At 44.4% G+C, this 27273-nt stretch overlaps 1 protein-coding gene across 3 annotated transcripts in view; it reads left to right on the forward strand.

The window, feature by feature from the left end:
• Window positions 1-27273, forward strand: part of tcerg1l (transcription elongation regulator 1 like) — a 101891-nt gene that overhangs the window by 65088 nt on the left and 9530 nt on the right. For 2 of the 3 annotated variants that reach the window (XM_084936959.1, XM_084936957.1), the window contains 8 exons: window positions 322-390; window positions 470-545; window positions 4416-4495; window positions 5853-5971; window positions 8266-8417; window positions 8504-8591; window positions 9031-9133; window positions 27177-27266. In XM_084936959.1, the coding sequence (XP_084793085.1) occupies window positions 322-390; window positions 470-545; window positions 4416-4495; window positions 5853-5971; window positions 8266-8417; window positions 8504-8591; window positions 9031-9133; window positions 27177-27266 (777 nt within the window). The remainder of the gene's footprint in view (window positions 1-321; window positions 391-469; window positions 546-4415; window positions 4496-5852; window positions 5972-8265; window positions 8418-8503; window positions 8592-9030; window positions 9134-27176; window positions 27267-27273) is intronic. The other variant, XM_084936958.1, reaches the window with a different exon arrangement.

The raw sequence follows: 27273 nt of genomic DNA on the forward strand, positions 1-27273 counted from the left end.
GATCAACACAATGAACACTTTTTGATGCAGATGTGCTTGTAGCTAGACAGATAAACCCTGAACTGAATTATAAACTTAAATTACAACCCCCAAGTTACCTCTCAGCCTGATGGCTGGTGTTAGAGTAAGAGGAGCCAGATAGGAGCAAGATGTCCTGGTTAGAGATGTCTTGAATGTGTTGAACGGGAGTCAGGGTGACCTTATACGAGATGAGCAGATACCTGGAGTTTGGAGGAATTGCTGTTCCTGGTGCTGAGTGGCTGATGTGAGACAGGTGAACAGGTGTTGCGGTCAGAACCCATCTCTCTCACGGTCTTTCAGCAGTGTGTTTCTGGACCTGTTCGTCCCTCTCCGCTCTGCACTGAAACGTGTCCTGTGTTACCTCTCCAGGTGAGTCTCCAGCTGATCTGTCCATCAGTTTGTCTTTCTGTCCATTCAAGCTGTGCTAATCACATTTCTTCTCTTTCAGGTGATCAAAGAAGTTCAGCCTTTTTTTTCTTCACAATTTTCTTCCAGATTCACTTTGCTGACAAACTACAGACACAGTAAGACAGCGTGTCTCTCAGTATGTCTCTGTTCATCTGTTGTTTGTGTAAATGTGTGTGTCAGCCATAAACAGAAGCACACTGTGTGTATGAAATGCCTTTGAGCCATGAGAGCAGATTGAAACATTGAAATCTTTGTTTACGCGGACGAAATCAACCATGTGGCAAATGAATATTTCACTGTTGATTATGATGTGCTGTATACAGTAAATGATGGCCATAAATATCTCGCGTCCATCAAACACGATAATTCACTCCTGTTTCTGTCTGTGTTTTTGGCACAGATACATAGATATGTTGAAGGCCAGGTTGAGAGCTTCAGCCAGATGTTGAGGTTGATGAGCCAAAGCTCTTAGACGGCACTAGCTACCCTGTCTTACATTTGAGTCCCGGGACTGACAAGACTATCTGCTGCCTGCTTCAGTGAGAGAGGGATGGTGCATGTTGTAATGGAAATTAGGCGTTTGTTGGAAACTTAAAGAGAAGATGCCACAGATACTCAGCGAGAAATTAATACTTTGTAAAACTGCCATTCATACCACACTGATATGCAGTTCAGGTACCTCAGCTGGAAGGGTTATACATCTTTTTTTTTTTTTTTTCTTTGGCCGCCTGTCCCGTTTGGTTCTTTTGCCATCAGAATTATTGTCTGAAGGCAAAGAGAGAAGCCCAATGGAATTACTTTACTAAGTGGACCTTCCCTGCCTTGCTGTATTGGTCCATTTGATTGACCTTTGTTGTTATTATTTATTTATTTTATTTTATTTTCAGTTGTTACAGACGGGACAGACATCACCGGGGGGAGGGAGGGAAACAACAGAGGAATAGTGATGAAGGGCAAAGAAAAGGGGGGGGGCAAAAAAAGTATATCACCTGGATCACCTGTTGAGAGAAAAAAAAAGAGAAAACAAGCAAACAAAAACTAATAAAAAGCAATATAATAAACACAACACCATCGTGGTACTCTATGTGTATATAGCAGTAAATATTAAATATTGAATATTATTGTGCAGCATGTTAGATCAACAGCGCACAGTGTGCTTTGAGGTAGGAGCCAAAAAGGGTGTAGTTTGTGTGTGTGAGCACCCGTGTGTACACCTGTGAGCATGGATGTGCTTGTATTTAAAAGGCTCCTTCATGTAATGATCTGCTAGAGGGTGTGGGGGGGCCACAGCCCCGTCCTCCAGGGCATGAAGCAGGTATGGAGGACATCCAGGCCCCAGACATCCAGAGGCCCCCAGAGCACAAGAGACCAAGGGTTATACATCATTACTCAGAAGGTGTACCGTGTCACCTGCAAATTCTTCATCCAGACTAAACTTAACATTAAATGAAACATTATCATGAACATAAAAGCTAAAAGACAAAGATGAAGTAAATCTAAGCATGTCAAACAATAGCACGTCTTTGCTAAAACCAATCAAACCCCTTACAATACAAAAGAGTCTTTAGAAGGATTTAAAAGAAGACTGATGAGGCAAGCCAGAGCTGCTCGGGTGGGTCGTCCCTAACAGTGACTCATCTCTCGACTTTTGTCCACCTGAGGTGGGAATAGGTGACAGGTTTCCCCTGTGGATCTATGGTGGCGCACCAGTTGAGTAGATATTGTGAAGTCCTTTAAAAGTAATAAGTAAAATCCTTTCTGAGCAATTCTGGGGGCAACGGGCAGAGCCATTAAAACTGGAGTAATTTGTTCTGTTGTGTTTGTTCTATTTAATGATTTCTGATTAAGAAGATGGATGCATTGATGCCATGGTGTGGAAGAGATGTTAGCAACATATTTTGGACAAAGTGATGGAAATAACATCTAAAGTGAAACCACCACAGTCACAATCAAACTGTGCACTTTTCCTGCTGCTGTGCTCTGAGTGAACAGACATCCTTGTGTGTAACAGCAGTAATAATGATATCCAGCCATAAACAAAATAACAAGAGAATGGCATTGAAGTTCACATTAAATCACATGCATACTGAGCCATAATTGCATACTATGATCCACAGATAATTTTGTAAATTCATGGTAATTAGCAGCAATTAAACAAATCACTTTCTACAAACTCACTTCAGCCTTATTTCAAATACACAGAAAGTGTGCTTCGGATGAAGCACATGAAGATTATAATATGAAAAAAGAAGTTATCTAAAAGTTTTTATTTAAATTGTTAAGCAGATAAGCTACTCAAAAATACCACTGTGTTTAAGCAGGAACAGGAAGTGATACTCTACCACTGTCACGGTTCTGGGTCCGTTGGACCCAGTATTTTGAGTTTATTATGTTTTGGTTTAATTTTGCATCATGGATTGTTTTCTTGTTCTCTTGTTGTGGTTGTGATGATTATTATTTAGAGTTTCATGTTTCTGTTATCCATGTTTTAGGAATTGTGGTTTCATGTATAGTTCAGTTCCATGTGTCATTTTCTGTCTCTCTGTGTTGAGTCCGTGTCTCTGAGTTGTGATTCATGTTTCCTGTTTTATTGTGAAAGTCTTTGTCTTATGTTAGTGTGTGCAGCTTTGGTTCCCCCTGTCTCGTTAGCCCTGATCTCTCCCAGCTGTGTCTCCCTCCTGTTGCTGATTCCCCCGTTACTACCCTGTGTATATAAGCCCCGTGTTTTCCCATGCTCGGTGTCGCGTCGTACCATCAGATTATGCCTGTGTGTTTCTGTTCTCCATATTCCGTGTTCACTTCATGTTTTGTTTTCGTACCAGCAATAAAGCTGAGGTTTTTGAGTTTGAAGTTAGTGTCTGAGTCCTGCGTTTGGATCCTCCTCTCCGCCTGCCCGCACACAGAGCCCTGACAACCGCAGAGAGAGCGAACACCAAGTGACAGCACCACCAAGAGTCAGTTTAGCAGGATTCTCTTATTTATCCGGGACACCTTAAAGGACACCTTAAAATATTGTCTGACATTAAACCGGTCCATGGCACAAAAAGGGTTGGGGGACCCTGGGTTAAATTATCCAGAGAGCAAATAGCCTAATGTACCTCTGAGGGTCCTGACTCTATTGCACAGCAAGTTCATGTTGGTAGCATCCCTTGTCTGTTTCCCTCTGAATGATTGATCAGAAAAATCTGCCCTACTTCTTTCCTGTCTACGCCTCAAGGCAGATCCCATTGGAGTACAGATGGAGCTGTGTAAAATGTAAAATGACCTTCATGATCATTAGGTTTTTGTTTATACAGCACCAATTCACAACAACAGCCATCTTAAGGCGCTTAAAGCTGAAGGATGTTAAAAATAAATAAATAGCAAAGCAGGTAGAAAGAAGCCATCAAACATACTGATCATTTGCGTTTAAACTTCACCTGCTGTCTGGCAGAGGTAAAGGAGCATGAAGTCATGAATCTATAAGAATTCTTTAAAAAGTGGAAATCAATGATTTTAGAGTAGAACTCATTCTTGAATCAAATCAGAAGTTAACCCTTTAGTTCACCGTGTTTCAACTCTTCAGCAGTAAAAGTTAGGGTGTGAGTAGGTTTGGTCAGGATTAGGTTAGTCTGCAGAGCAAAACAGATCTGACTTCATCATCCTGTCACTGATCGTTTCTGACATCACACTCTCATGACCCATGTTTCTGTTGTCACAATGTTTCATCTTCTCACAGAGTATCAAACATTGAGCCTTAGGAATTCTGTTCATCTGTCACATATTTTTAGCTTGTTACATTTTTACTCTCACAGTCAAACTAGGAAGAGAGTCGTTACTGAGCAGATAAATTAGAGTTCAAGAGGTCAAAGGGGAGCCACTTGGCTTGTTTGACTGTTTTCCTTGCAGTTCTTCAATGAGTTCACCTGTTGGAGAAAGTCTGTGCTGCCCAGTTCAGATCCAGGTATCCTGTATGAGCAATAAGTTTTATTTGTTTTGTTTGTCAGGGAAACGAGGAACGGGTGGAGGAAAGCTTTCCTATCAAGGAGCATTACTGCTGAGGACAAAGAAACCAGAAGACAGACAGGTGAGGATCCATTTAAATCAAAATAAAACTCAGATAATTCTAGCAAAATTACAACCTTTCTTTCTGTAAAGACTCAAAGCTGTTTAACACAAAATCACCTGAAATGGGTATCTTTCCATTATCTGGGTTCAACATCAATCAGGATACTGAGTCACACAAAGTTGGCCACAGTCACACAAACCTGAAACCCAGTAGGCGACCCCCTGGCAACTGTAGGTCTCAAAGGAAATATGTATATTCCTAGACTGGTTGGTGAGTGGTTTTTGGAAGTTGTTAGGTTAAATGGGTCTTAAAGAGAACGCTCCACCAAAAACCTCCTTAAAATCGCTTTGATCATTTCTGGATTTTGCTTTAGCCCATAGCTTGTCTAGAAGAGACGCACTTGTCTGCAAACATTCACCATTTACTTTAGGAGGAGCTCTAATGAAGCATGAGATACGGCGATGCAAAGTGGAAAAGAGAGAACCTTCTCTATTTTCAGTTTGTGTTACACTTTCTGCGGTGTCATTACCACTTAGGGAATAGTTTCAGTGTTCACACATAAAACAGCATCCTACAAACTACTAACAACCACATCAACATGCTAGCAACCAAAGCAACTGCAAGGAGTTTTTTTGTGCAGCACCATATATCTCTTCGAGGTCAATTTCATTCTAGCATCTGCCAGTAACTTTACTCATTCACTCTGGAACTGGTCACAGGAGGGACATCAAATGAATGACTAATGTTCATTTGATGAGGGTTCTAGATGTTTTTCTTTTTTTTTCTTTTTTGCAGTCTGAAACAGTCTGAAAGTAACTGTCTTCATGCATGCTCAATCATCCAGGTAAGGAAATCCCAAAAGTTGATTCTGTTCATCTGGACGTTTTCAGTGGGAGAAACGTTTCGTCACTCATCCACGTGACTTCTTCCAACCTTATAATCAGTACTTTAAGTGTTTGTTGGTTTTGTTGTTGTTGATGATGATCAATGGTCATGGCAATTTGCGTGTTAAGTATCAAGGAACTGACCTTCTAGCCCATTGTTCACCAGTGGGACAGTTTCAGTCATTGTGCAAATGTCCTGTTTGTAAGGTTGGAAACTTGCAGTCAGCCGAGAGTGGATGAGTGATGAAACGTTTCTCCCACTGAAAACGTCCAGATGAACAGAATCAAACTTTTGGGATTTCCTTACCTGGATGATTGAGCACGCATCAAGACAGTTACTTTTCAGACTGTTTCAGAATATGAAAACAGAATTCAAATATAGCCTTAGATTACTGTGTAAAGCCAAAAACTATAAACAAAAGCCCCATTTTTTATCTATATATTGATGCTTGTAGAACAATAACATTGTCGTGTGTGTGTGTCTGCTGCAGTGTGTCAGTGTGTCTGTACACAAAGAAGAGGATGATGATGAAGAGGAGGAGGACATAAGAGAAGGAAGAAGGAAAGACAAGCTCCCTGTCGCCTCAACTCCTGTGCCTGGGTCTCCATGGTAACCATTGTTCTGTAACATTGTTGTTGTTATTGATGATTATTGATTTTTCAGACATGTTTTAGCCTAAATTCATTAAAAATTCATCAGTGGCTGATCTGGACGTTTCCGCTGTTTGTACTGTGACTCCTCTCTGGTGTTACCACGGCAACCATGAACCGATGCAGTCATCTGGTTGTTTTGTGTTTTAAAGGTAAGACTGCAAACAAAAAAAACAACGGCGCTGAGGATGCTGATTGTACAGACTGCCATCTGTGGGTCTGAGAAAAATCATGCCCCTCAGTCTGTAGCAACTATAACTTCACTTTTCTGTTTTTCAGGTCATGTTTGTGTTACTGTATGAATACAAAAGTTGAATCATTTAATCACAGAATATTTGTCTTGTTTTATTAGAGAATGACAGAGCAGTCATCCATCTTTACCATTATCTTCCACAGCCACTTAGCTCCTGGATTTAGTCGAACCATTTAAGCTCCTGGAGTCGTGAACCTGAACTTACTGGACACTGTCATATGCCTCTCCCCTGTCCTGATTTATGTCCCTGTCCTGTCCATTTTCAACATTGAAGCCGGTGTACCCGGAGGGAACCCACACAAACATGGGGAGAACATGCAAACTCCACACAGAAAGAGCCCAGGCCTGATGGGGAAATTGAACACAAGATTCAAGATTCAAGAGCTTTATTGTCAATATAGTAGTATACACAGTGTACAGTGTACCAAAATGCTGTTTCACCCTAAGACCCCCATGGTGTATTTATAAATATATAAAGGATATATCTCCAAGAGATATAAAACTAGGAATTACAAATAAATAACATGCTAAATTTCGGTAAAATTAAGGGATAAAAAGGTACTAATTCCTAACTATACAATTCTATACAATACTATAATGGTAACTATATAATATTAACTGTACGATAAACAAAGACAGGACAGAGATCATACAAAGTGGAATGTGCAGTAGGTATTGAATACCAGTTTCAAGTTATTGTCGTCCTTGCCTCTCCTTTCGAACCCTCTTTTTTGACTTTTGCATTGCACTCCTCATTCTCTTGGTATTATGCTCATCGTTCTTGTCAGATCGCTTAGCTGTCGGTGGCTCTGCTCCGTCGGGCAGTAAGTCTACCCAGTCCTCCCAGGACCTGGATAACGTCTTCCAGAGGTGGCGTGGATCACAGCAACCTAAGCCGTTTGCGACGCACTAGGAGTAGAGACATGGCGCCCATGAAACAGATGGCTCTACTAAATTTAAGGTCGCTGGTGAATAAGACTTTTGTTTTAAATGACTTTTTCCTCACCTCGGGGCTGGACGTTTTGTTCCTGACGGAGACTTGGATTCGCCCTGGTGAGTCGTTCTCCTTCTCGGAGGTTCTCCCTCCAGACTGTGCCTTCTTCAGCTCACCTAGGCTTACGGGCAGAGGTGGTAGCTTAGCCTTGGTTTTTGAAAATAAACATAAAATTCGGCAGCTCCCCTCCCCTACCTACCCTACCTTTGGAGTTCAATTATTGGATATGGCCGATTCTTCTAAAACTCTACAGACCGCCGAAATACAACAAGGCTTTTATTCATGACTTTGCTGATCTATTAGGATCTGTTCTTTTTAAATATGAAGAGAACTGTTAACAACAAATGCAACTGATGGAAGTGGAATAAAGATGTTAAATGGAGAAGATAAGTACGGCTGGAGTTGTTGGACTGTAACAGGTTTCATTCATAACAGTGGCAACGCGTCACCCCCGCCAACGAACACCTCAGAGACTTCAAGCGTAGGCTTAGCCTCTACACATACATTTACATTCATATACATGTACACAGAGTACTTCCATACAGTACATACCCCATAATCGTTATACCATATTTAATAAGCAAACCTATTTATACTATAGTAAGTATATGTGTGTATCTACCCATCTATCAGTGTTGTGGTTACTTTCATATATATCGATGTGCATGTACATGCCGAGGCATTATTGTAACTGTTTGAAAGGAGCTGTTAAGTGCACAAAATATGTGTTATACAGACATTCTTTTATTTTTTCGATCTTTTGTTTGTATTCTTCTCTGCGAGACTGAAGCCGCACATAATTAGCTTGTCAGTAAGGATCAATAATCAGAGATGTTTCAGCCCTGTTTGACCTCCACCCTATCAAAAGTCTTCATGGGAGGAGACTCAAGATGGTGCTCAGGGTAGATGATTCACTTCTGAAGATTGGCCCTTATCTAGAGGGCAGTGAGGCTCATAGTATGACCCTCGTTTCGTGATTCACCCATGTGTGCATGTGTGTCTTCAGGTGTGTGGTCTGGACTGGAGATGATAGAGTGTTCTTCTTCAATCCCACAATCCATCTCTCTGTGTGGGAGAGACCAGGAGAGCTGATTGATCGAGACATCAGCCGCATCATCGAGGACCCGCCCCACAAGAGAAAGAAGACCTCACCTTCAGGTCTGACCCTCACCTCTCTATCCTTCACCTGTGTCTCAACTGTCTCGCTTCACTCTTTAACTATGGATTTTACATCTTCATGACAGAAATCAGCTCTAGCTGTCAATCAACTGGTCTCCATAGGAATGATGAAGATGAAGATAATGACCTTAAACACAGCACCAAGAGGAACAGGTGAGTCTAAAAGATGCAGGAGGTGAAAGTGTTTTTGTTCATTTTGTTAGTAAAAGTAAAGATGTTGCTTTGCTGATGTCATTACCAACCTGTGGCTCAAGAGATGGCAGTTTGTCTTGTAATCGGAAGGTTGCCGGTTCGAGCCCTGGGTCGGACAATCTTGGCCGTTGTGTCCTTGGGCAAGACACTTCACCCGTTGCCTACTGGTGGTGGTCAGAGGGCCCGTTGGCGCCAGTGTCCGGCAGCCTCTCCTCTGTCAGTGCGCCCCAGGGTGGCTGTGGCTATAATGTAGCTGCCATCACCAGTGTGTGAATGTGTGTGTGAATGGGTGGATGACTGAATGCAGTGTAAAGCACTTTGGGGTCCTTAGGGACTAGTAAAGCGCTATACAAATACAGACCATTTACCATTTTTACCATCATTGGTTCTTTATTTTTAGAACAGAGGAGTCGATGTCTCTCGTTCCCCATCCAGGAGGGGTTCAGCTCCTCCCACTGGAACTCCGGATCGCTCACTTCAAGGAAATGATGCTGGAGAGAGGGGTAACATTAAACTCAACACACATGCTGTACACAAGCACTCACTGAAGTACAATTACACCTGAAGTACAAATGTTTCACTGGAAATACTGTGAAAACTCTCAGGATACAGCAACATTTTACAGGTAAAAGAAGTGTATCTACGTGCACAAGAGTACCCAGCCACTGGTACAGATATGTAGACGACACCTGGGTCAAAATCAAGACACAAGAAGTGGAATCCTTCACTGCGCACATTAACGCTGTGGATAAAAACATCAAGTTCACCAGGGAAGACACAAAGGACGACTGTTTGCCTGTCCTGGACTGCGCTGTGCACATTGAAGAGAACGGCAAACTCAACATCGAAGTTTACCGGAAGCCCACACACACGGACCAGTACCTCCTCTTTGACTCCCATCACCCTCTGGAACACAAACTTGGAGTAATCAGGACCCTACACCACCGGGCAGAACATGTTCCCTCTAAGCCTGAAGGAAAAAAAGAAGGAACACACACATGTAAAGGAAGCACTCAAAACACGCGGCTATCCTAACTGGGCGTTTATAAAGTCAGCAAAGAGGCACAGAAAAGAAGATCAGACACCAGCGAGGGAGGATAAGAAGGACAGACGCAACAACATTGTCATCCCCTATGTAGCCGGTGTATCAGAGAAACTCAGGAGAGTTTTCTCCAAGCATGACATCCCGGTGCATTTCAGACCCAGCAACACGCTCAGACAAAAACTGGTTCACCCGAAAGACAAAACTCCAAAACACAAACTTAACAATGTGGTGTTTGCTGTACAGTGCAGCGAGGAATGCCCAGACCTCTACATTGGAGAGACCAAACAGCCACTTCACAAGCGCATGGCACAACACAGAAGAGCCACCTCCACAGGACAAGACTCAGCAGTCCATCTGCATCTTAAGGATAAAGGACACTCTTTGAGGATGCCAATGTTCACATTTTGGACAGAGAGGACAGATGGTTTGAAAGAGGAGTGAAAGAAGCATCTATGTCCACTGTGAGCGACCATCTTTGAACAGAGGCGGTGGTTTACGACACCAACCGTCTGCCATCTATAATCCAGTTTTGAGTTCCCTCCCCAGACGCCTTAACGCCCACTCACATCCTGGGCCATCTGACCTCAGGAATTCACATGATAAGGTGGGGCCAGGTTTCACAATGAGCTCACCCGAAACCCTGGCTGATTGGGACCCACACCCAGTTTCACACCTTGGCTCAGGCGATTAGAGGATCATCAGGGGGTCCTTTTGTCCCTCTGTGGGGGGAAACTCCCACTGGGTTTATATCTGGGACTCTCCACCATTTGACCTTAGAACTGAAGAAGCTTCTCGGATGAGAGGCGAAACGTCTTCAAGCAACTTAAAGAAGTCCAGACACCTTTCTTTGCAAGCTCCTTTGACTACGATGACCAGGATGACTGAGAACCTTCACAGACATACTTCCGGTTCCTTGGTGTCCTCATCTCTGCTGACATCTCCTGGACAGACAACATCTGTCAAGAAGGCCCAACAGCAGCTGCACTAAGGCAGACAGTGAGACTTCAGAGTGTAGTCAAGGCAGGACAGAAGATCATCAGCTGCCCTCTAATTCAATTCAATTTTATTTATATAGTGCCAAATCACAACAACAGTCGCTGCAAGGCACTTTATATTGTAAGGTAGACCCTACAATAATACATACAGAGAATGTATTATTGTATTGTATCTCCCTTCCCTGATGGACATTCATTCCTCCCACTGCCTCAACAGAACAACAAACACCATCAAGGACAGTCCCACCCTGGCTTTGACCTGTTCAGCCTGCTTCTCTCAGGGAAGAGCTACAGGTGCATCAGCACAAAGACCCACAGACTGAAGAACAGTTGCTTCCCAAAGGCCATAACCATCAGTCCCACCCTCTGATTTTTCCCATGTCCATCTGTAAACCACCACTGTGCAATACTAAATTCTATGTGCAATGACCCAAACTGTATTTATTTACATATGTACTTTTTTCTTTTTTACACCCAATTGTATATTTGTAGATTTTATACTTTTTTGTTCCTGTTGATACTGTTCATATGTATATCATCATCATCATCAAATTTTATTTGCCACATGCAGTAAACTGCAGTGAAATGAACCCGCCCCCCGACCTTACACACACAACACAGACATCACATGGGGATACAAGTCAGAGAACGGTTGCATTACAGAAAAACCACTGAAATCTACACTACGATGGGAAAAGTACAAGAGGAAAAAAAAGAGACCTTTACTCATGCTGGGCTACAGGAGGACAGCATGAGAACAGGAAACAAAAAAACTCCTCTGCACTGAAAGCACATAAATGTCCACAGTACAACATTATAGAGCACGTGACCAGCAACAGGGTTGGGTAGGGGAAAGGAATAATCCCAGGCAACACAGCAGCCATCCTGCCACTGCGCCGACTCTCCAGCGCGGGCCCAGACCCGCCTCGTGTTCCCAGGAGGCAACAAGCATCGAAGGCATTGGAAGGGGAGGGGGGATGAGTGAGTGCTTATCAGTGTAAGTGTATGTGTGTGCGTGTCCATAATTCAGCTGAGACAGTGTCCTTCACCCTATCAGGCTAAGTAAACAGTCTGCTAGCCAACCCAGGTGGCCTTGCATGGGATGGCAAGAATAGTCATCACACAGTCGTTATCAGGGAGTTTTTGTTTGGCTCCAGCCTTGGGCCCGTGCAGCTGGCGCCGTGGTGTCCGCATGTTGATGTTGTTGATTTTTCTTTTATGCGAGCAGCCCAGGAGAATTTCAAAGCTGTTCTTTAACACTCCGACACTGGTCTCTCAATCTCCCGTTGGAGAGCCACGAGCCTCCCCATGATGGTATCAAACTTCTGTTCCGTGGTGTTGTCATTCTTGTGATTCTGAGACCCCACAACTGCAGTGAGCCATTCTGCGATGTGATCCAACTTTCGCTCAAGGGTCTCATTTTGAGCAGGCCTCTCTTTGATGTATCCCAATATACGCTCAATGGTGTTATTTTGAGTCTTCACGGCAGCTGTAAGCGTCTCCAAGGTGTCAACCATGCTGCGTTCGTTGTGAGAGGTCGCGCCTCGTCCCATCGCTTCAATTCCAGCGGGCAGCCTTGGGGGGGTTTGAACAGCCGGTTCCGCTTTCTTAATTCTCCGATAAGCCAGGGCCAAGCCAGCTCCGATCAGCAAGAACCCTGTTATCATGGTTCCGAATAGGTAGATATCTTCAGCGTCCTCGATCGACAGTCCCGCCAGGCACACGATCCTCCAGTTCTGCCACCCGTCCATCGTGTAGTAAAGTCCCTCCAGGGCACTCGGGCTCTCCCGAACCCAGACTTCTCATTGAGAAGAGGGTGTCAATAGCATTCAGAGACCAGTTGATCAAATCCATAATTCTCTTTTAGGTTTTAGAGAACGACAGTGAGAGACTGTTCGAGGGAAAGTAATACACACGAGACAAGACAAGGACACAAGAGGCTAAGCAGGGAAGATAAGGGGAAGGAGGAGAGGAGAAAAGTGCGACCGCCTTCGCCAAGAGCCAAACGAGAGCTGCAGAACTGTGCACCGCCCCACACAAGTTTGTACTGGGTTGAAGATGATCTGTATGTGACCCGTGGTAGGTACCTATTTAAAATAGGACAGAGCCGTAGGCGCACAGTCAGTTAAAATAGTTTAATTTTGAATACAAAATAAAAGTAACAGTGTAACAGCGGCACCTAAAAACAATTAAAAAGCTTTACCTTATTAAAAACGATAAAACTGTATGATTGCCCGTGAGACAGGACAAGCGCTGCGGGGAACCGTTTAAGAACAAATCGACATAGCACACAGGTTAAAAAGGGACGGCAACTCACACATGACCCCAAATGGGCAAAACACTATAGAAACAAAACAAAATCTTCAGTGCCGTCTTCACTCAGGCCCACCGCTGTGCATGCAAAAGCGGCAAGACAAAAAAAGGATTTGTTTTCCCTGCAGCGCCTTCACCGTCTGCGACAATATATATATATATATAAAAGAGGGTTTAAAATACTAAAAGAACCAATATCTGTGGTGCCTGCTGATACAGAAAAAATTAAAACAAAAACAAAACAATCGACAGCCGCAGCAGTCAGTCTGTCGACTTACACCAGTTTAAAACAAATTAAAAACACACTGATGTGTCGGGTCCTCTGCCCGCAGCCAGAAATCCACCTGGCAAAGCAGCAGCTCGGCACTCTGTGAATAAAAGGCAGGAGATCACTTAGCTGGACAGTAAAACACAGGAATATTCCTCAACTGAATTGGTTTTGTTACCTGTCCACAAGTTCGTGTCACACCTTAATAAATGTGGGTCAGTGGCGATGAAGTCCACTATACCGTTCTCACGGGAGCAATGTTTCCCACCTACAAGGGTGCAAATAACTGTAAACCTCTGCCAACAGCCAGAGCTCAAGTGGTACATTTTTGTGTAACCTACCGTTCTAACAGAAGTTTAGAGGAGGACCCATATCAGACTTTCATAGACAGAAGTTAAGAAACACCAACTTGCACCAAGCACTCGCAGCTTCAGGTTTGCAGAGGAATACCCAATTGCCCACACCTGCGCTTATGAAAGGATCAAAGACCAGCTCCGCCCACCAGGGGCGGTCCCAAGTCTCCAGGTCTCACCTGTCACATGTATCTCAACGTACAAATGTATGGTGACAATAAAGGCATTCTATTCGATTCTATTCGATTTTCAATTCATTGCATAGCAATGCAGATGATCATGGCAAAGAGTGAAGGCGAAGAGTGTTGCTCTGCCGGTAACGAGCCGGTAACGAGCTGCAGGTGCGAGGGGAGGATTCAGGCTCGAAAGTTTCCACCTTAGGGTGGAAAGAGTAGTCGAACCCCGAGACAGAAGCCATGACACTAGTCATATGTCAGTCAACAGTATCCTTTGTTCCCACTGCTTAAAATGCTCGCTGGGAAGTTGAGAAAAGGTTTACCTTTGGTCCCTTCCACTTTGCTTTTCCAGCAGTTATTTCACCTGCACTCGCTGAAGTCACTCAATGCCCTTCACTTTTAATCATCTCCAGTCGCCTTGTTGCTGGGAATCACCTGCAGTGTCCACACAGCTCGTCTATCCCGCGCGTAGTAGTGAAACTTTCTTATTTTACTTTGAAGTTCATGTCTCAGGTTATTGTATCCAGTGATGGGAATAACGGCGTTACAAGTAACGGCGTTACTAACGGTGTTACTTTTTTCAGTAACGAGTAATCTAACTAATTACTATTTCTATCATTACAACGCCGTTACCGTTACTAACAAGAAAATGCGGTGCGGTTAAGTTACTATTTTTCAACAAACAGATGGTTGAAGCTGTGTTTAGCTTACCGCATCATATATCAGATGCAGGAAGTAGCTGTAAGTAATCTGGGCGCTACAGCTTCAAGCAGCTGCGCGCTCCCGTGGGTTGCAATCACGTTCTGGCAGACGATCACTTTCTAGCACAACACCTGGAGCTAAGGGGGCAAAACAATCACATGAGTGCTGCTGTTTGACTGAGGAAGAATAAAGTAGTCGTGGTAAGCCAATCACATGACCACTTCAAGATGACAAAGCAACAAGGTGATATATACCAGTTTATAAATTGTGTTGATAGGCCAGTAAAACCAGAGTCGTGATAAACAATATATACGCTGCGTTTTTTTCCTGAATAGTTTCGTCACGTTTACTGTCTAAGGACAGCGCAGCGAGACCTCTCTGCTTATGACCAAACAAAAAAAACAATAAACAGCCCGTTCGTGTTGGTGGAAAAATGCACCATGTCGACCAATCAAAAAATGATATGGCAACATGACATTTGGTTGTTTAGGAAGTGGGGGACATTTTAGGAGTGACTGCGAGAGAGAGAGAGAGAAAGAAAGAAAGACAGCAGAAAAAGAGAGAGAGCGAGTTTTGAGATGTGAGAGATTTGTGACGTTTAGCGTGTTTGGAGTGTGTAGTTAATGTGTTGTCTTGTTTAGCTAGTGTGTAGTGCTGTGGGTAGTTTTGTGTTGTGTGTCAGAACAATGAGGTGACTGCTGTCTCCAGGTAAAAAAAAGTGATGAGTGATGCTCCTGCTGCTGTCAGACCTGCAGGTATCAGGCTGTGATGTTCTCCTTTATAGTGGACAGAAATTATTTTTTTGGAGTGGCACAAATAATTTGTGTGACATCTTATTGAATGCAGAACACCTGATTGTTCTGTAAATAGTTTGAAGTGGAGATATCATCTGAATCTGAATCTGAATTTCAGGAGTGGGACCACTCCTCCTTCACGATCCCTCCGGCCTCAGGCTATTAAAGCCCCCCTTCTCCAATACCTGCTGTTCTCATTTTTATGCGAACACCCATCATCGTCAGACGCCTCACAAAATTCTAAGAGCTTGATTCCTACTCACCCTTTTGCTCATCATGATGGATTCCCTGTTGCTCAGCCCATCGGACCAAGACCTCACTCTTTCTCCATCTGATTTTCCCCAGGCAGTCCGGGATCTGCAACCTAAACTTCCTATTGGAGCCGTTGCGGAGAGCCCAATTACAGCCGGCCCGTCTGGTGCACCTTCCAGCAGCCGCCCTTGCCGTGCGGCTGTCAGGTCCGCCGTTTGCATCCCCCGGAACTCTTCTCTCCGCTCTATCCAACAATACAGCGGCTCCAGTCGCTCCCCTTCCCCGCGAAACTACAACCTTCGAACTGCTACTAGAGGACGATCCACTCCCAGTAAAAGTTCATGGCAGAGCTCCACACCAGATCACACTGGGGCGCGTCTCCAGCCCCGCGAAGCTTCCTGGAAATACGATCCATCTCAGCGTTCAACTCCGAGGTCGCGCCGCCGTTCCCACGCTCCAGTGAGGGCTCCCAAAGATTCTGTGCCGACAAAGATCTCCAACTGGACCGTTGCCCGTCTCCAACGAGTTTTGAAAAAGAGAGGCATCTGCTTTCCCCAATCCGATAACAAGGCTACATTATTCAGTTTCTTCTTAACATCTCAGCGCTCCCGCTCTCATTCACTGAACAGAGTTAATCCTCCATCGGGCATAAATGAAGCTAGCGCCTCCATTAACGACGCTTCCTTGCTCCTTTCAGCCTCATCCAGCCAGCACCAGCCGCAGCTCGCCACCACTCCGCATGCTCCCTCCTCAGCTACTCCTCCTACTCAGCGTGACACTCGGCTAGGGTTGCCAGTTCTGCGGTCTCCAATCCCCCCTTTGCAACTTGCCCCAACAAACCCTCTCGGCACCGAGTTGCCAGGCCCTCAGCCACATATTCCTCCACTGCTAAACTCTGCTGCTAACCTCGGCACCGCGATCCCAGGTTTTCAGCCACTCATTCCTCCTCTGCTTAGCTCTGCGGCTAACCTCGGCACCGGGATGCCGGGTTCTCAGCCACTCTTTCCTCCTCTGCTACGCTCTTCTGCTAACCTCGGCACTGGGTTGCCAGGTTCTCAGCCACTTATTCCTCCTCTGTTAAACACTGCAGCTAACCTTAGCACTGGGTTGCCAGGTCCTCTCACCTTCACTCCTTCCCATCATATTTCAGCAACCAGCCGTCCGACCGTTCAGCCGTCCGACCGTTCATCCCTCCGACCCAGCAGCCTTTCCTCCTCCCGTCGGTGATCGCTCAGAGCTGCACCTGGCCTAGCCTTTTGGCCCAGGCTCTTTTTTTCCAAGCTAGCACTGCCTACTTTTCGCTGGCCTCGGCAATTCCTCCACCCAACCCACTGGCCCCAAAACCTTCTCCCGTATCCGCTAACCTTCGCCAACAAATCATCGCTGGTAAATACGTAGATTTGGCTGAGCTCATTCTCCCTCTTCTCAAGCAGCTTGCTCTTCCCAGGGTGATCGACGGCCACGACGGTTCCATCATCTTACGTGTTACGGCCCCTTCTTGGGCAAAAGAGCTCACTCCGCTCGAGTGTGCTTTTGCTTTCTCGCTATACAGAGACGTCCTCTGCACCGCCTTTCCCTCCCGAAGACAAGAGTTCGACTCATACCTGACTATTATTCTCGATCTCGCGTTACGATTCGGTGGCACCGGCTTCTATCAGTACCACAACAGGTTTGCTTCTCAGGCAGCCGCTCGCCTCCAGTAGTTTAACCAAGACACCTTCTGGGGCAGTCTCGATCAGGAACTCTACTGCCTGAAAGTCGTGCGGTGCCCCGTCACACCCTGCTTCCGCGTGCATTGTGTAAAGTGCTTTGGGGTCCTTAGGGACTAGTAAAGCGCTATACAAATACAGGCCATTTACCATTTACCTCAGAGGCCGCACCATTTGCAATAACTTCAACGACTCCGGCTGTCTCATGTCTCAATGCTGCTATCTTCACTGCTGCTCCTTTTGCGGTGGCGGCCATTCCCGCCCCGCATGCCCCCACAACCCCACCAAGCCATGACTAGCTTTGTCGGCTTCCACACCCATCCACATTCCGGCACTAAAAGACGCCTTAAGAAATCACCCTAACCCAGACTAAAAGGTTTTTCAGAAGGCTTCCACTTAGGGATCGTCGCCCAGCCAATGGTTTCTTGCACTTGCAAAAACCTGCAGTCAGCACTCAAAGACCCAGAAACCGTTGGCAGCCTGCTCGGCAAGGAAGTCAGGAAGGGTTTCATGATCGGACCCTTCGTCGAACCTCCCTTCCCCCTCTTTCGCATCAACCCTCTGGGCATCACCACCAGAAAATATTCAGGCAAAAAGCGCATCATTGTTGATCTTTCTGCTCCCCACAGCAGTCTGATTCCAAGCATAAATAGCCTCATTCCCAGCGACAACTACTCTCTCAAATACTCACACAGTGAACCACGCCATTTCTCTCATTAAACTCGCCGGCAGAGGTGCATGGCTTTCTAAAGCCAACATCACAAGTGCCTTTAAGGTCTTGCCAATTCACCCCGACTTCTGGCATTTGTTCGGAGTCGAGTGGAGCGATGGCTGTTATTTTGCAGTCAGGCTGACCTTGGTTGCAAAAGCAGCCCCAAGCTCTTCGACTCACTCTCCGAAGCTCTATGTTGGATCCTCTCCAACAACCATAAGCTGCCATTTTTGGTCCACCTTCTCGATGGCTTCCTAGTCATCGCCCCTCCTGCGTCACCACCAGCTCACGGGTTATCCACTCTGAGGTCAGTCTTCTCCAAACTCGGCGTTCCTTTGTCAGAAGAGAAAACAAAGGGACCCTCAACATCCCTGGAGTTCCTCGGCATAACCCTCAACACCAAACGTTTCCAGGGTTCCCTGCCCATCGAAAAGCTCAATTGCGTCACCCTTCTCCTCTAAAACTTTCTTCTCGCTCCATCTTGCTCCAAACGACAGCTGCTCTCCCTTTTGGGACACTTAAACTTTGCTCTACGCATAATCCCTCAAGGCCGCTCTTTTATCTCTCACTTGCTTTCACTCGCTGCATCTAAACCGTTACTCCTTGACTCCATCACGCTGGATAGCTCTTCCAGGGCCGAACTGCGTCTCTGGCAACTTCTGCTCGCTAACTGGAATGGCATCACCTTCTTCTATGACGATCAGCTGTCCCACCCCGACGACATTCAGCTCTTCACAGACGCCGCCCCTTCTGCCGGCTTTGGGGGCTATTACGGCGGAAGGTGGTTCTCTTCAGTTTGGCCTCCCGAGTTCCATAAATATATCCACGATCGGTTCCTACCTTCATCAGCCATTCACGAAATCTACCCGGTAGTCATCGCAGCCCTACTGTGGGGCCACGAATGGTCGCCGTAGTCGACATAATCAGGTCAAAGGCTGAAGCAATTCCCTTCCATCATGCCCTTCATGTGGCGGCTCACGTGGCTATCAGTCACCCATCAGTTCCTAATCAGAGCAGAACACATTCCCGGCCATTTCAATTCCATTGCTGACTCCCTGTCTCGTTTCTCCCTCCAGACATTCAGAGTCTCGGCCCCCCACGCAGAGGCAGGTCCGACCCCAGTTACATTTTCAGCCACGACGTTCAAGATCTAAACCCTAGCATCGCAGGACTCCCAAGAAGCGATCATAAATAATCTTGCAGCAAGCACATTGTCCTCCTATTGGACCGCTTGGAACACGTTCCGTTCGTTCCATAATAACTTCAACCTGCCCTTCCCCACATTCAACATCGCAACAGTTTCCAGCTTCATATCTCATGCCTTCTGGTTTCTGAGCATCAAAATTCCCACCATAAGGGGGGCTTCCGGTTGACGGCATGTCGGAATAGTCGCTCTTTGCAGGGCTCCTACTTTTATCACAACTACTTGATAATTTTTCACTACCCGCTACAAAGTGTGGACTTGTATTGGTGGTATTGTTTGTCTGGTGTCATAATCTGCCAAGATGACCAGTAGAAACACCAGGAACCAGGAGCAAAAAAGAGATGAGCTCGGTGCAACTAATGAGGCTATCATGGCTATGCTAAAGACCACGCTGGATGAGCACAAAGCCTCGCTTTCGGCAGAATTCAAGACATCCGTTCAGCGACTTGAAAACAAGCTGCGGACCACAGCTTTGGAAACCATGGCCACAACTACAAATGCGGAGCTCCAGGACGTGGTGGCTAAGTTAGCGGTGGTGGTGGAGGATAACGATAAGCTGAGAGCTAGGCTAATCGACGTAGAAAGCAGGAGCCGCCGCAACAATATTCGCCTCTTGGGGGTCCCTGAAAATATTGAATGGCCCAGGCCAACTGTGTTCTTTTCTCAGGTGCTTGTGGACATATTTGGAGTGGATGTTTTGAAAACAGCCCCGGAGTTGGATCGAGCCCACTGGGCGCTGGTGGCAAGACCAGGCCCAAACGCGAAACCCTGAGCAGTTGTTGTCTGTTTCCATAGCTACCAGACCCGTGAGCTCGTTGTGCGCAAAGCTCGGGAAATGCGGGGTAAACTGAAATATAAGGACACCCCCATCCATATTGTCGAGGACTATTGCCCTGAGGTGCTGGAACAACGGTCCGCTTACCACGGAGTTATGAAGGAGTTGTATGATCTTGGACTCAAGCCTCAGCTTCGCTACCCGGCCAAACTGTTCGTTATGACTGACGAAGGGAACCGGAAGCGACTGGCGTCACCAGGCGACGCTCGGAGCTACATCGCCTCACACCGTCCCCTGAGTTCTAGCATTCTGGAAACCTGATCTGAGGGTCATGGTTGGATCCTGCCACTTCCGTAGAAGGGCTCATGACATTTTAGTTTGATGTTTGGTACCTAGAGGACAGCGTGGTATGAGTAATTCTAACCTCATTGTTTTTCTCTGTTTTTCTCTCATTTTCCTTTACAATACCCCTGTTTATATTTTGTTCTAATGCCACTGTTGGCATGCTAGTCTGCTACGTACACATATATGTATATACTGTTTTACTTTATATGAGCACACATTCTTTCATTATTATTGCCTCTCCTACAGTTTGATTCCTGCCATGTACAAATGGAGGACAACAATACCTCAGCCTGCCTTTTTTGTGCTTTTTGTGCTTTTCTTCTGTCCGTTTTTGTATAGTAAGATACATAAGTAGTACAAAAGTATAGTAAGATACATCCTAGTTCCTGAATTTTTTCTAGCAGAATATTGAAAATATAGTGAGGCGGCAAGGTCTCACTATATTTTCATAGTGAGACCTTGCCGCCACAGGGAAGCCATTTGATAAGAGTTGTGATGGCGAAGTCTTCGCAGGGGAATGTTTACACCCTGCTGTGCAATGGACACTTGCAAGTTTTGTTTTCAGGGGTTTCCAGGTCCAATTTATGTTGTTCGATCTGCATGTATGCATTGCCTTGTTTTATGTTTTTTCTGTTGTTGTTGTGTTTTTGTTTTTTTTGTTTTCTTTCTTTCTTTCTGTTTTTTTTCCCCTGTTCTGTTCACAGTCTATTACCTCAAATACAGACACCAGTCTTCCCCTGGCCACTGTCAACTTGTCAAATCAAAGACCTGTCTGAATACAGTAAGGTATGTCGAGCACAATCAATGGTCTTAGAATTGTCTCCTGGAATGTGAGAGGTGTGGGGAATGCAATCAAAATTAACAAAGTTATGGCGCATTTACAGCAGCTTAAAGGAGATGTATTTTTTCTTCAAGAGACGCATCTCTGCAACAAAGAAGTGAGGCGACTCAAGAGAAACTGGATCGGCAATATATATCATTCCAAATTTAACGCCAAGGTTAGAGGGACAGCCATTCTTATTCGTAATAATATTCTGTTTGAGCAACATAAAGTTATTGCTGATCCAGATGGCCGTTTCACATTTGTGTCAGGAAACTTGCAGGGCTCACTTGTGATACTGGCTAGCGTGTACGGGCCGAACTGGGACGACGACTCTTTTATAGCTAAACTTTTCTCTTCACTTCCAAATTTGGAAAACTATCATCTTATTATTGGAGGTGAGTTTAACTTGGTTCAGGACACTCTGCTGGATAGATCGTCAACTAAGGCCTGTTCCCTGAGTAAATCTGCTAAAACCCCAGAATTTTTCAAAACTCAGCTGGGGATTGTGGATCCATGGCGACATGCGAATCCTACTACTAAGGCATTTTCCTTTTTCTCTCATCCCCACCATACATATACACGTATAGACTTTTTTCTTGTCGATATTAGGTTTCTCTGTAAAATTAGCCATTGTCAGTATCATGCTATCGCCATTTCAGATCACTCACCAGTTTCTTTTGATGTGGTATTAGCGACCCCGTCTCGACCCATTAAATATTGGAGATTTAACTCTAGCCTGTTGATAAGAGATGACTACACAAATTTTTTGAGGTCACAGTTCTCACTTTTCCTTGAGTTGAATGACTCTACTGAAGTGTCGAGAGGTGTATTATGGGAAACGTCGAAAGCCTACATGAGAGGCCAGCTTATAGACTTTGTGTCAAATTTAAAGAAGAAAGAGTTATCTTACACGTCCAGTTTATTGAATAAGATCAAAGATCTAGATGGCAGATATGCATCAAACCCAGATCCTAACCTCTATACAGAACGTGTGAAAGGTCAAGCCAGTCTGAATTTAACCACCACCGCAACAGCTATGGTTCAATTAATTAAGACTAAGCAACGCTTTTTTGAATCCGGCGACAAGGCAGGGAAACTTCTGGCCTATCAAGCCCATGCCAAAGCAACCTCCAAGCTAATCCCAGAGGTCAAGTCTGCTGCTGGTGACATAATATCGGACCCAGAGGGAATTAATGAAGTATTTGTTAGTTTCTATTCCAATCTGTACACTTCAAGCTCTCCCCCTCCATCAGAAGAAACTCTCCAAAATATACATTTTCCAAGAATAGATAGAGATCTGATGAAGGGATTAGGGGGACCTATTCCTGTAGTAGAGGTACAAGAAGCCATTAAATCCTTAAAGACAGGTAAATTGCCGGGCCCTGACGGTTACTCTGCAGAATACTATAAAGCTAATTCTGATCTTATGGCACCATTGTTGAAAGATATGTATAATGAAGCCTTTTCAAAATGTCAATTACCCAAGACTTTGTCCGAAGCTACTATTTATTTAATCTTGAAAAAGGACAAGGATCCTCTGTTGTGCAGCAGTTACAGACCAATTTCTCTTTTAAATATTGATTTTAAAATACTATCTAAAATCCTCGCACTTAGGCTACAACGTGTTCTGCCACAAATTATCGCCTCTGATCAGACGGGATTTATGGCCGGCAGGCACTCATATGACAATTCAAGACGCCTCTTGAATATTATCCACACATCGTGCCACTCAATTCCAGAGGTTGTGGTATCTCTTGACGCAGAGAAAGCTTTTGACCGCGTCGAGTGGAGCTTCCTCTATGAGGTGATGGATAGGTTTGGCTTAGGGGCTGACTTTATTCTCTGGGTTAAGCTACTATATTCCTCGCCATCCACCTGTATTCGTAATAACAACAACTTGTCTTTGCCTTTTCCACTTGAGAGGGGCACTAGGCAAGGGTGCCCTCTCTCACCCCTCCTATTCGCCATTGCTATCGAGCCTCTTGCAATATGGCTGCGTTCAGAGGATAGATTTAAAGGCATTACAAGGTTCGGTGTGACCCACAAACTCTCCCTTTATGCAGACGACTTGCTCCTGTACATTTCTGACCCTCTAAACTCATTCCCGGTGCTTTTTGACATACTGGACCAATATGGTACACTGTCAGGATATAAGCTCAATTATCAAAAAAGCGAGTTGCAACCCCTCAATTCCCTGGCCAGAGCTCTTCCCCACTCAATAGTGCCTTTTAAGTGGACAGAAACCGGATTTAGATATTTGGGGTTTTTTTTATTTCCTCTTCTATACCTAAAATGATGAGGGAGAATTTTCTATCCCTACTAGAAAATGTTGGGAAAGATTGTGACTGTTGGACTTCTCTACCATTGTCAGTGGCAGGGAGAGTTAACCTGATAAAGATGAGTGTCCTCCCAAAATTCTTGTGTCTTTTTCAACATGTCCCAATTGTTCTTACCAAGGCATTTTTTGACAAGTTAGAAAAGATTCTGTCACATTTCATATGGGGAGGGAAACAAGCTAGAATTCGCAAGTCTATTCTTCGGTCCTCTAAAACTGACGGTGGTCTTGGTCTGCCCAATTTTAGACACTACTATTAGGCAGCTAACATACAAAAACTTTTACATTGGGTTCATAACGACCCCCCTGTACCAGCCTGGGTACAAATGGAAACTGCATCTAGCTGTTACTCATTATCATCAATACTCAGCTCACCACTCCCTTTCTCTCCAACCCTTGTTGGGGATAATCCAATAGCTAAGGAAACGGTAACTATTTGGCGACAGTTCAGAAAATACTTCGGGCTACTTGGACCATCTTTGCTAATGTAACCAATACGTCTACTCACCAAAGAATGAGTGAAGCAATATGGATAACAGCAGAGGACAATTTATTTAGGGTCTGATGGCAATTTACCATCAGTGTCCAGCACTTTAAAGGATTGATGGACTGGAGCACATCTGTCCTTAACATACCCTCTTAAACATCAGCTTGACACTGATACATCAAAGGAAACTTAACCGACTCTAAGTGCAAATGTTTCAACCTGAACAACTTAAAACTTCTCTGGGATACAATGTAAACAAAGACAAGAAGAAGAAAAAAAGAAAAAAAATATTTCCATCAATAGCCACTTCTCCTAACCAGGAGACAAGTGAATATATTATGTAAAGAGTCTTTTTTCTCAGTCCTGGGGTTGTAACACCACAACCTCCTCAGTCCGTAATCAGAGAGTGTCTATTTGACAATAACCAAAATGTCTTTGGATAGTCTTTGTGAATGCAAAAAAAACAAAACAAAAAAAACAATGGTGTTAGCTGGCCAGCAAAATAAAGAGAGTGTATGGCACAGAGTGCGGGCGTGTGTGTGAGTACTTCGGTCCAAATAATCGAGGTCCGGATGGATGAATGGATGGCAGCCGCCGGTCCTTTAATGGCACCAGCGAGACAGCACAGTAGTAAGGCAGCACTGGAAATCATTTCTCTTGCTGGTGGACACCATCACTTTACTTCCTGAGTCTGAAGTGAACTGAGCGAAGCTACATTATAAAGTATTTTTTTTATTTATTTATTTATTTTAATCTTATTTATACCTTATCTACTTGTTTTTCCTTTTGTTTTGTTTGGTCCCTTCTCTGCTTTTGTTTTCTCTGTTTTTGTTTTGTTTGTTTTTGTTTGTTTGTTTTTTGCGGGAGGGTTGTTGTTTTTTGGGGGTTATGCTTGTTATGTGTATGGGTCTTGAGATGTTTTTTTGTTTTTTTTGTTTGTTTTTTTTGGGGGGGGGGGGGGGGTTTGTGTGTGTGTGTGGGAAGAGACTGGTTCTCTGCGGTGTCTTGTCTAGTGTGGACCTGGTAGAGGGAGAATTCGGGTTAGGGGGGTTGGAGGGTATAATGGACATACAACTGTTCTGAAATCAAGATTGACTTTGCTGTTGCTAACTTTGTATGTCATTGTTGAAATCAATAAAACAAATTTGGAAATAAAAAAAAAAGAAAGAATAAAATTCCCACCATAAATACGTACCTCAGCGGCATCAATTTCTTTGCCAAACTGCTCACAGGTTCGCCATGCCCAACCATTATGTCGTCCCAGATATCATTACTCATCAAAGGTCTCCAGCGTCAGTCACCTGCCACGACCCTACACCGCTTACCCCTAACTTCAGATCTTCTACATCGCTGCATCTCTACCCTCCGGCTGAAGTAGCGACTACTTCCTGGCACGCACACTCCTGCTCGCCTTCTTCGGCTTCTTACGCTGTTCCGAATTCACCTCCTCATCTTCGAAATCCCATTCGACTCTTCACCCGTGCTTGAGCGACATCCACCCAGTCTTCGAAGACTGCCTCATTTTCTCCCTCAAATGTAGCAAAACCAATCAATCTGGCAGCCCCACGCCTATATACTATTTCAAAATAAACTCACCTTTAAGTCCCTTCGAATCAGTAACCCATTACCTCCACCTCAGGAAAATCTCAGCACGCCTTACCTCCAGATCCACTGTTCATCACCGAATCTGGCCACGCCCCGACCAGGTCATCGTTCCTCTCACACTTTCGCCAAGTGCTCTCGTCTTCTGGGATTCCTCCAAATCTCTTCTCTGGCCATTCCTTTCTCATCGGCGCCGCAACTTCTGCCTCCCACAAAGGAATCTCTGACCACCTAATCAAGCTCCTGGGTCGATGGTCATCACAAGCCTACCAGTTATACATTCGCAACAATCTCCAAGACCTCCGTAATGCCCAGTCTTCACTCCTGTAGGGGATGATTTCTTGGGGGTTCTGCCCGGCCCGAGAGCCGTCGCCGCAGCACCAGTTTTCACTTCCTCATCCCTCATCGCCCATCGTTACCGAGGATGTGGTCCCAGCTAGTGAAATGGTTATTAAAAAAGGGTAAAAGGTAAATGGCTGCAAATAACTTTGTTTGCAAAACTTGTGCATATGATTTTAAAATTGACAATTTATATTCGCATTTCAAGTTATGAAATATGATCATTAAACATGTTTGTGGTTGTTACAGTAAAAAATATAACTTTTTCTACTCGGATTTTATGTTTTTTGTCTGATTTTAGATCAATTGTGTTAATACAGTATGTCAAAATGAAAACATAACTGTAAATTCAGACACGTGAGGTTGTGCTGAAAAGGATGAGACCAAACAAGGCAAAGTAAATAGTTTTTATAGGTGAAATGTAGAGGGACAATCTAAAGTAGTTAAAAATGGACAATTATACCCTGGTTAAACTTTTTTTTTTTAAAGTAACGCAATAGTTACTTTTGAAGTAATTAATTACTTTTAGGATCTTGTAACTCAGTTACTAAGTCAGTTACTTTTTTGAAGAATTAACTAGTAACTATAATTAATTACTTCTTCAAAGTAACTTGCCCAACACTGATTGTATCAGGTTTTGCTTCCCCTGTCTCGTTTGCCCTGATTTGCCCAGCTGTGTTTCCCTTCTGTCTCCCATTCACTGATTGCTCCCTCTGTGTCATCTCCCTGAGTTTCTCCCTCCGTATCAACAGGCTTTAGGTCTGTTTTGTTAGTTCTCCCAGTATAGGTAATCCTTAGGTTCTGTTTATACACTCTACTTTTCTGTTTGTACCATCATCCCACGCTGTGTGTTCCATCCATCTGCCTGCCAGTTTAGTTTCTGTATTCCCAGTTCAGCCAGTTTTTTGTTTTTGTCATGTGGTAATAAATCTTTGTTTTGAGTCTGCACTTTTGGATCCATCATTACTCCTATCCTGCTGGATTTGGTGGATCAGACCCCCACTATCTGAAGAACAATGATCGATCTTCATTCACTGAAAGACAGAATTGAGCTTCATCACAGCCACAATTCTCCGACTTAAAATTATGTTTTACGTGTATCTCTATGTGTGTCTTTTTTGTATTTGTGTTTAAAATTGTTTCTTTTTCACCTCATGTTGGTTTGAAGATTAAAAAAAACTGTATAGATAGCATTATTGATCTTAGTCAATATGTGTAATGCACCTTCATATAAATTTGATTTATTAAGAGTCACCCTGTCAGGATAAATACAGATTGAACCATTAAATTTAAATATTGACCTGTGGCTCTCCTCAGGTGTCTGCATTCTCCACCTGGGAGAAGGAGCTTCATAAGATGGTATTTGACCCTCGATACCTGCTGCTGACTTCAGATCAGAGGAAACAGGTTTGGC

This window comes from Perissodus microlepis, chromosome 8 (genome assembly GCF_051167445.1).
Source record: "Perissodus microlepis isolate ML-2025 ecotype Zambia chromosome 8, ASM5116744v1, whole genome shotgun sequence".
NCBI classification, from domain to species: domain Eukaryota; kingdom Metazoa; phylum Chordata; class Actinopteri; order Cichliformes; family Cichlidae; genus Perissodus; species Perissodus microlepis.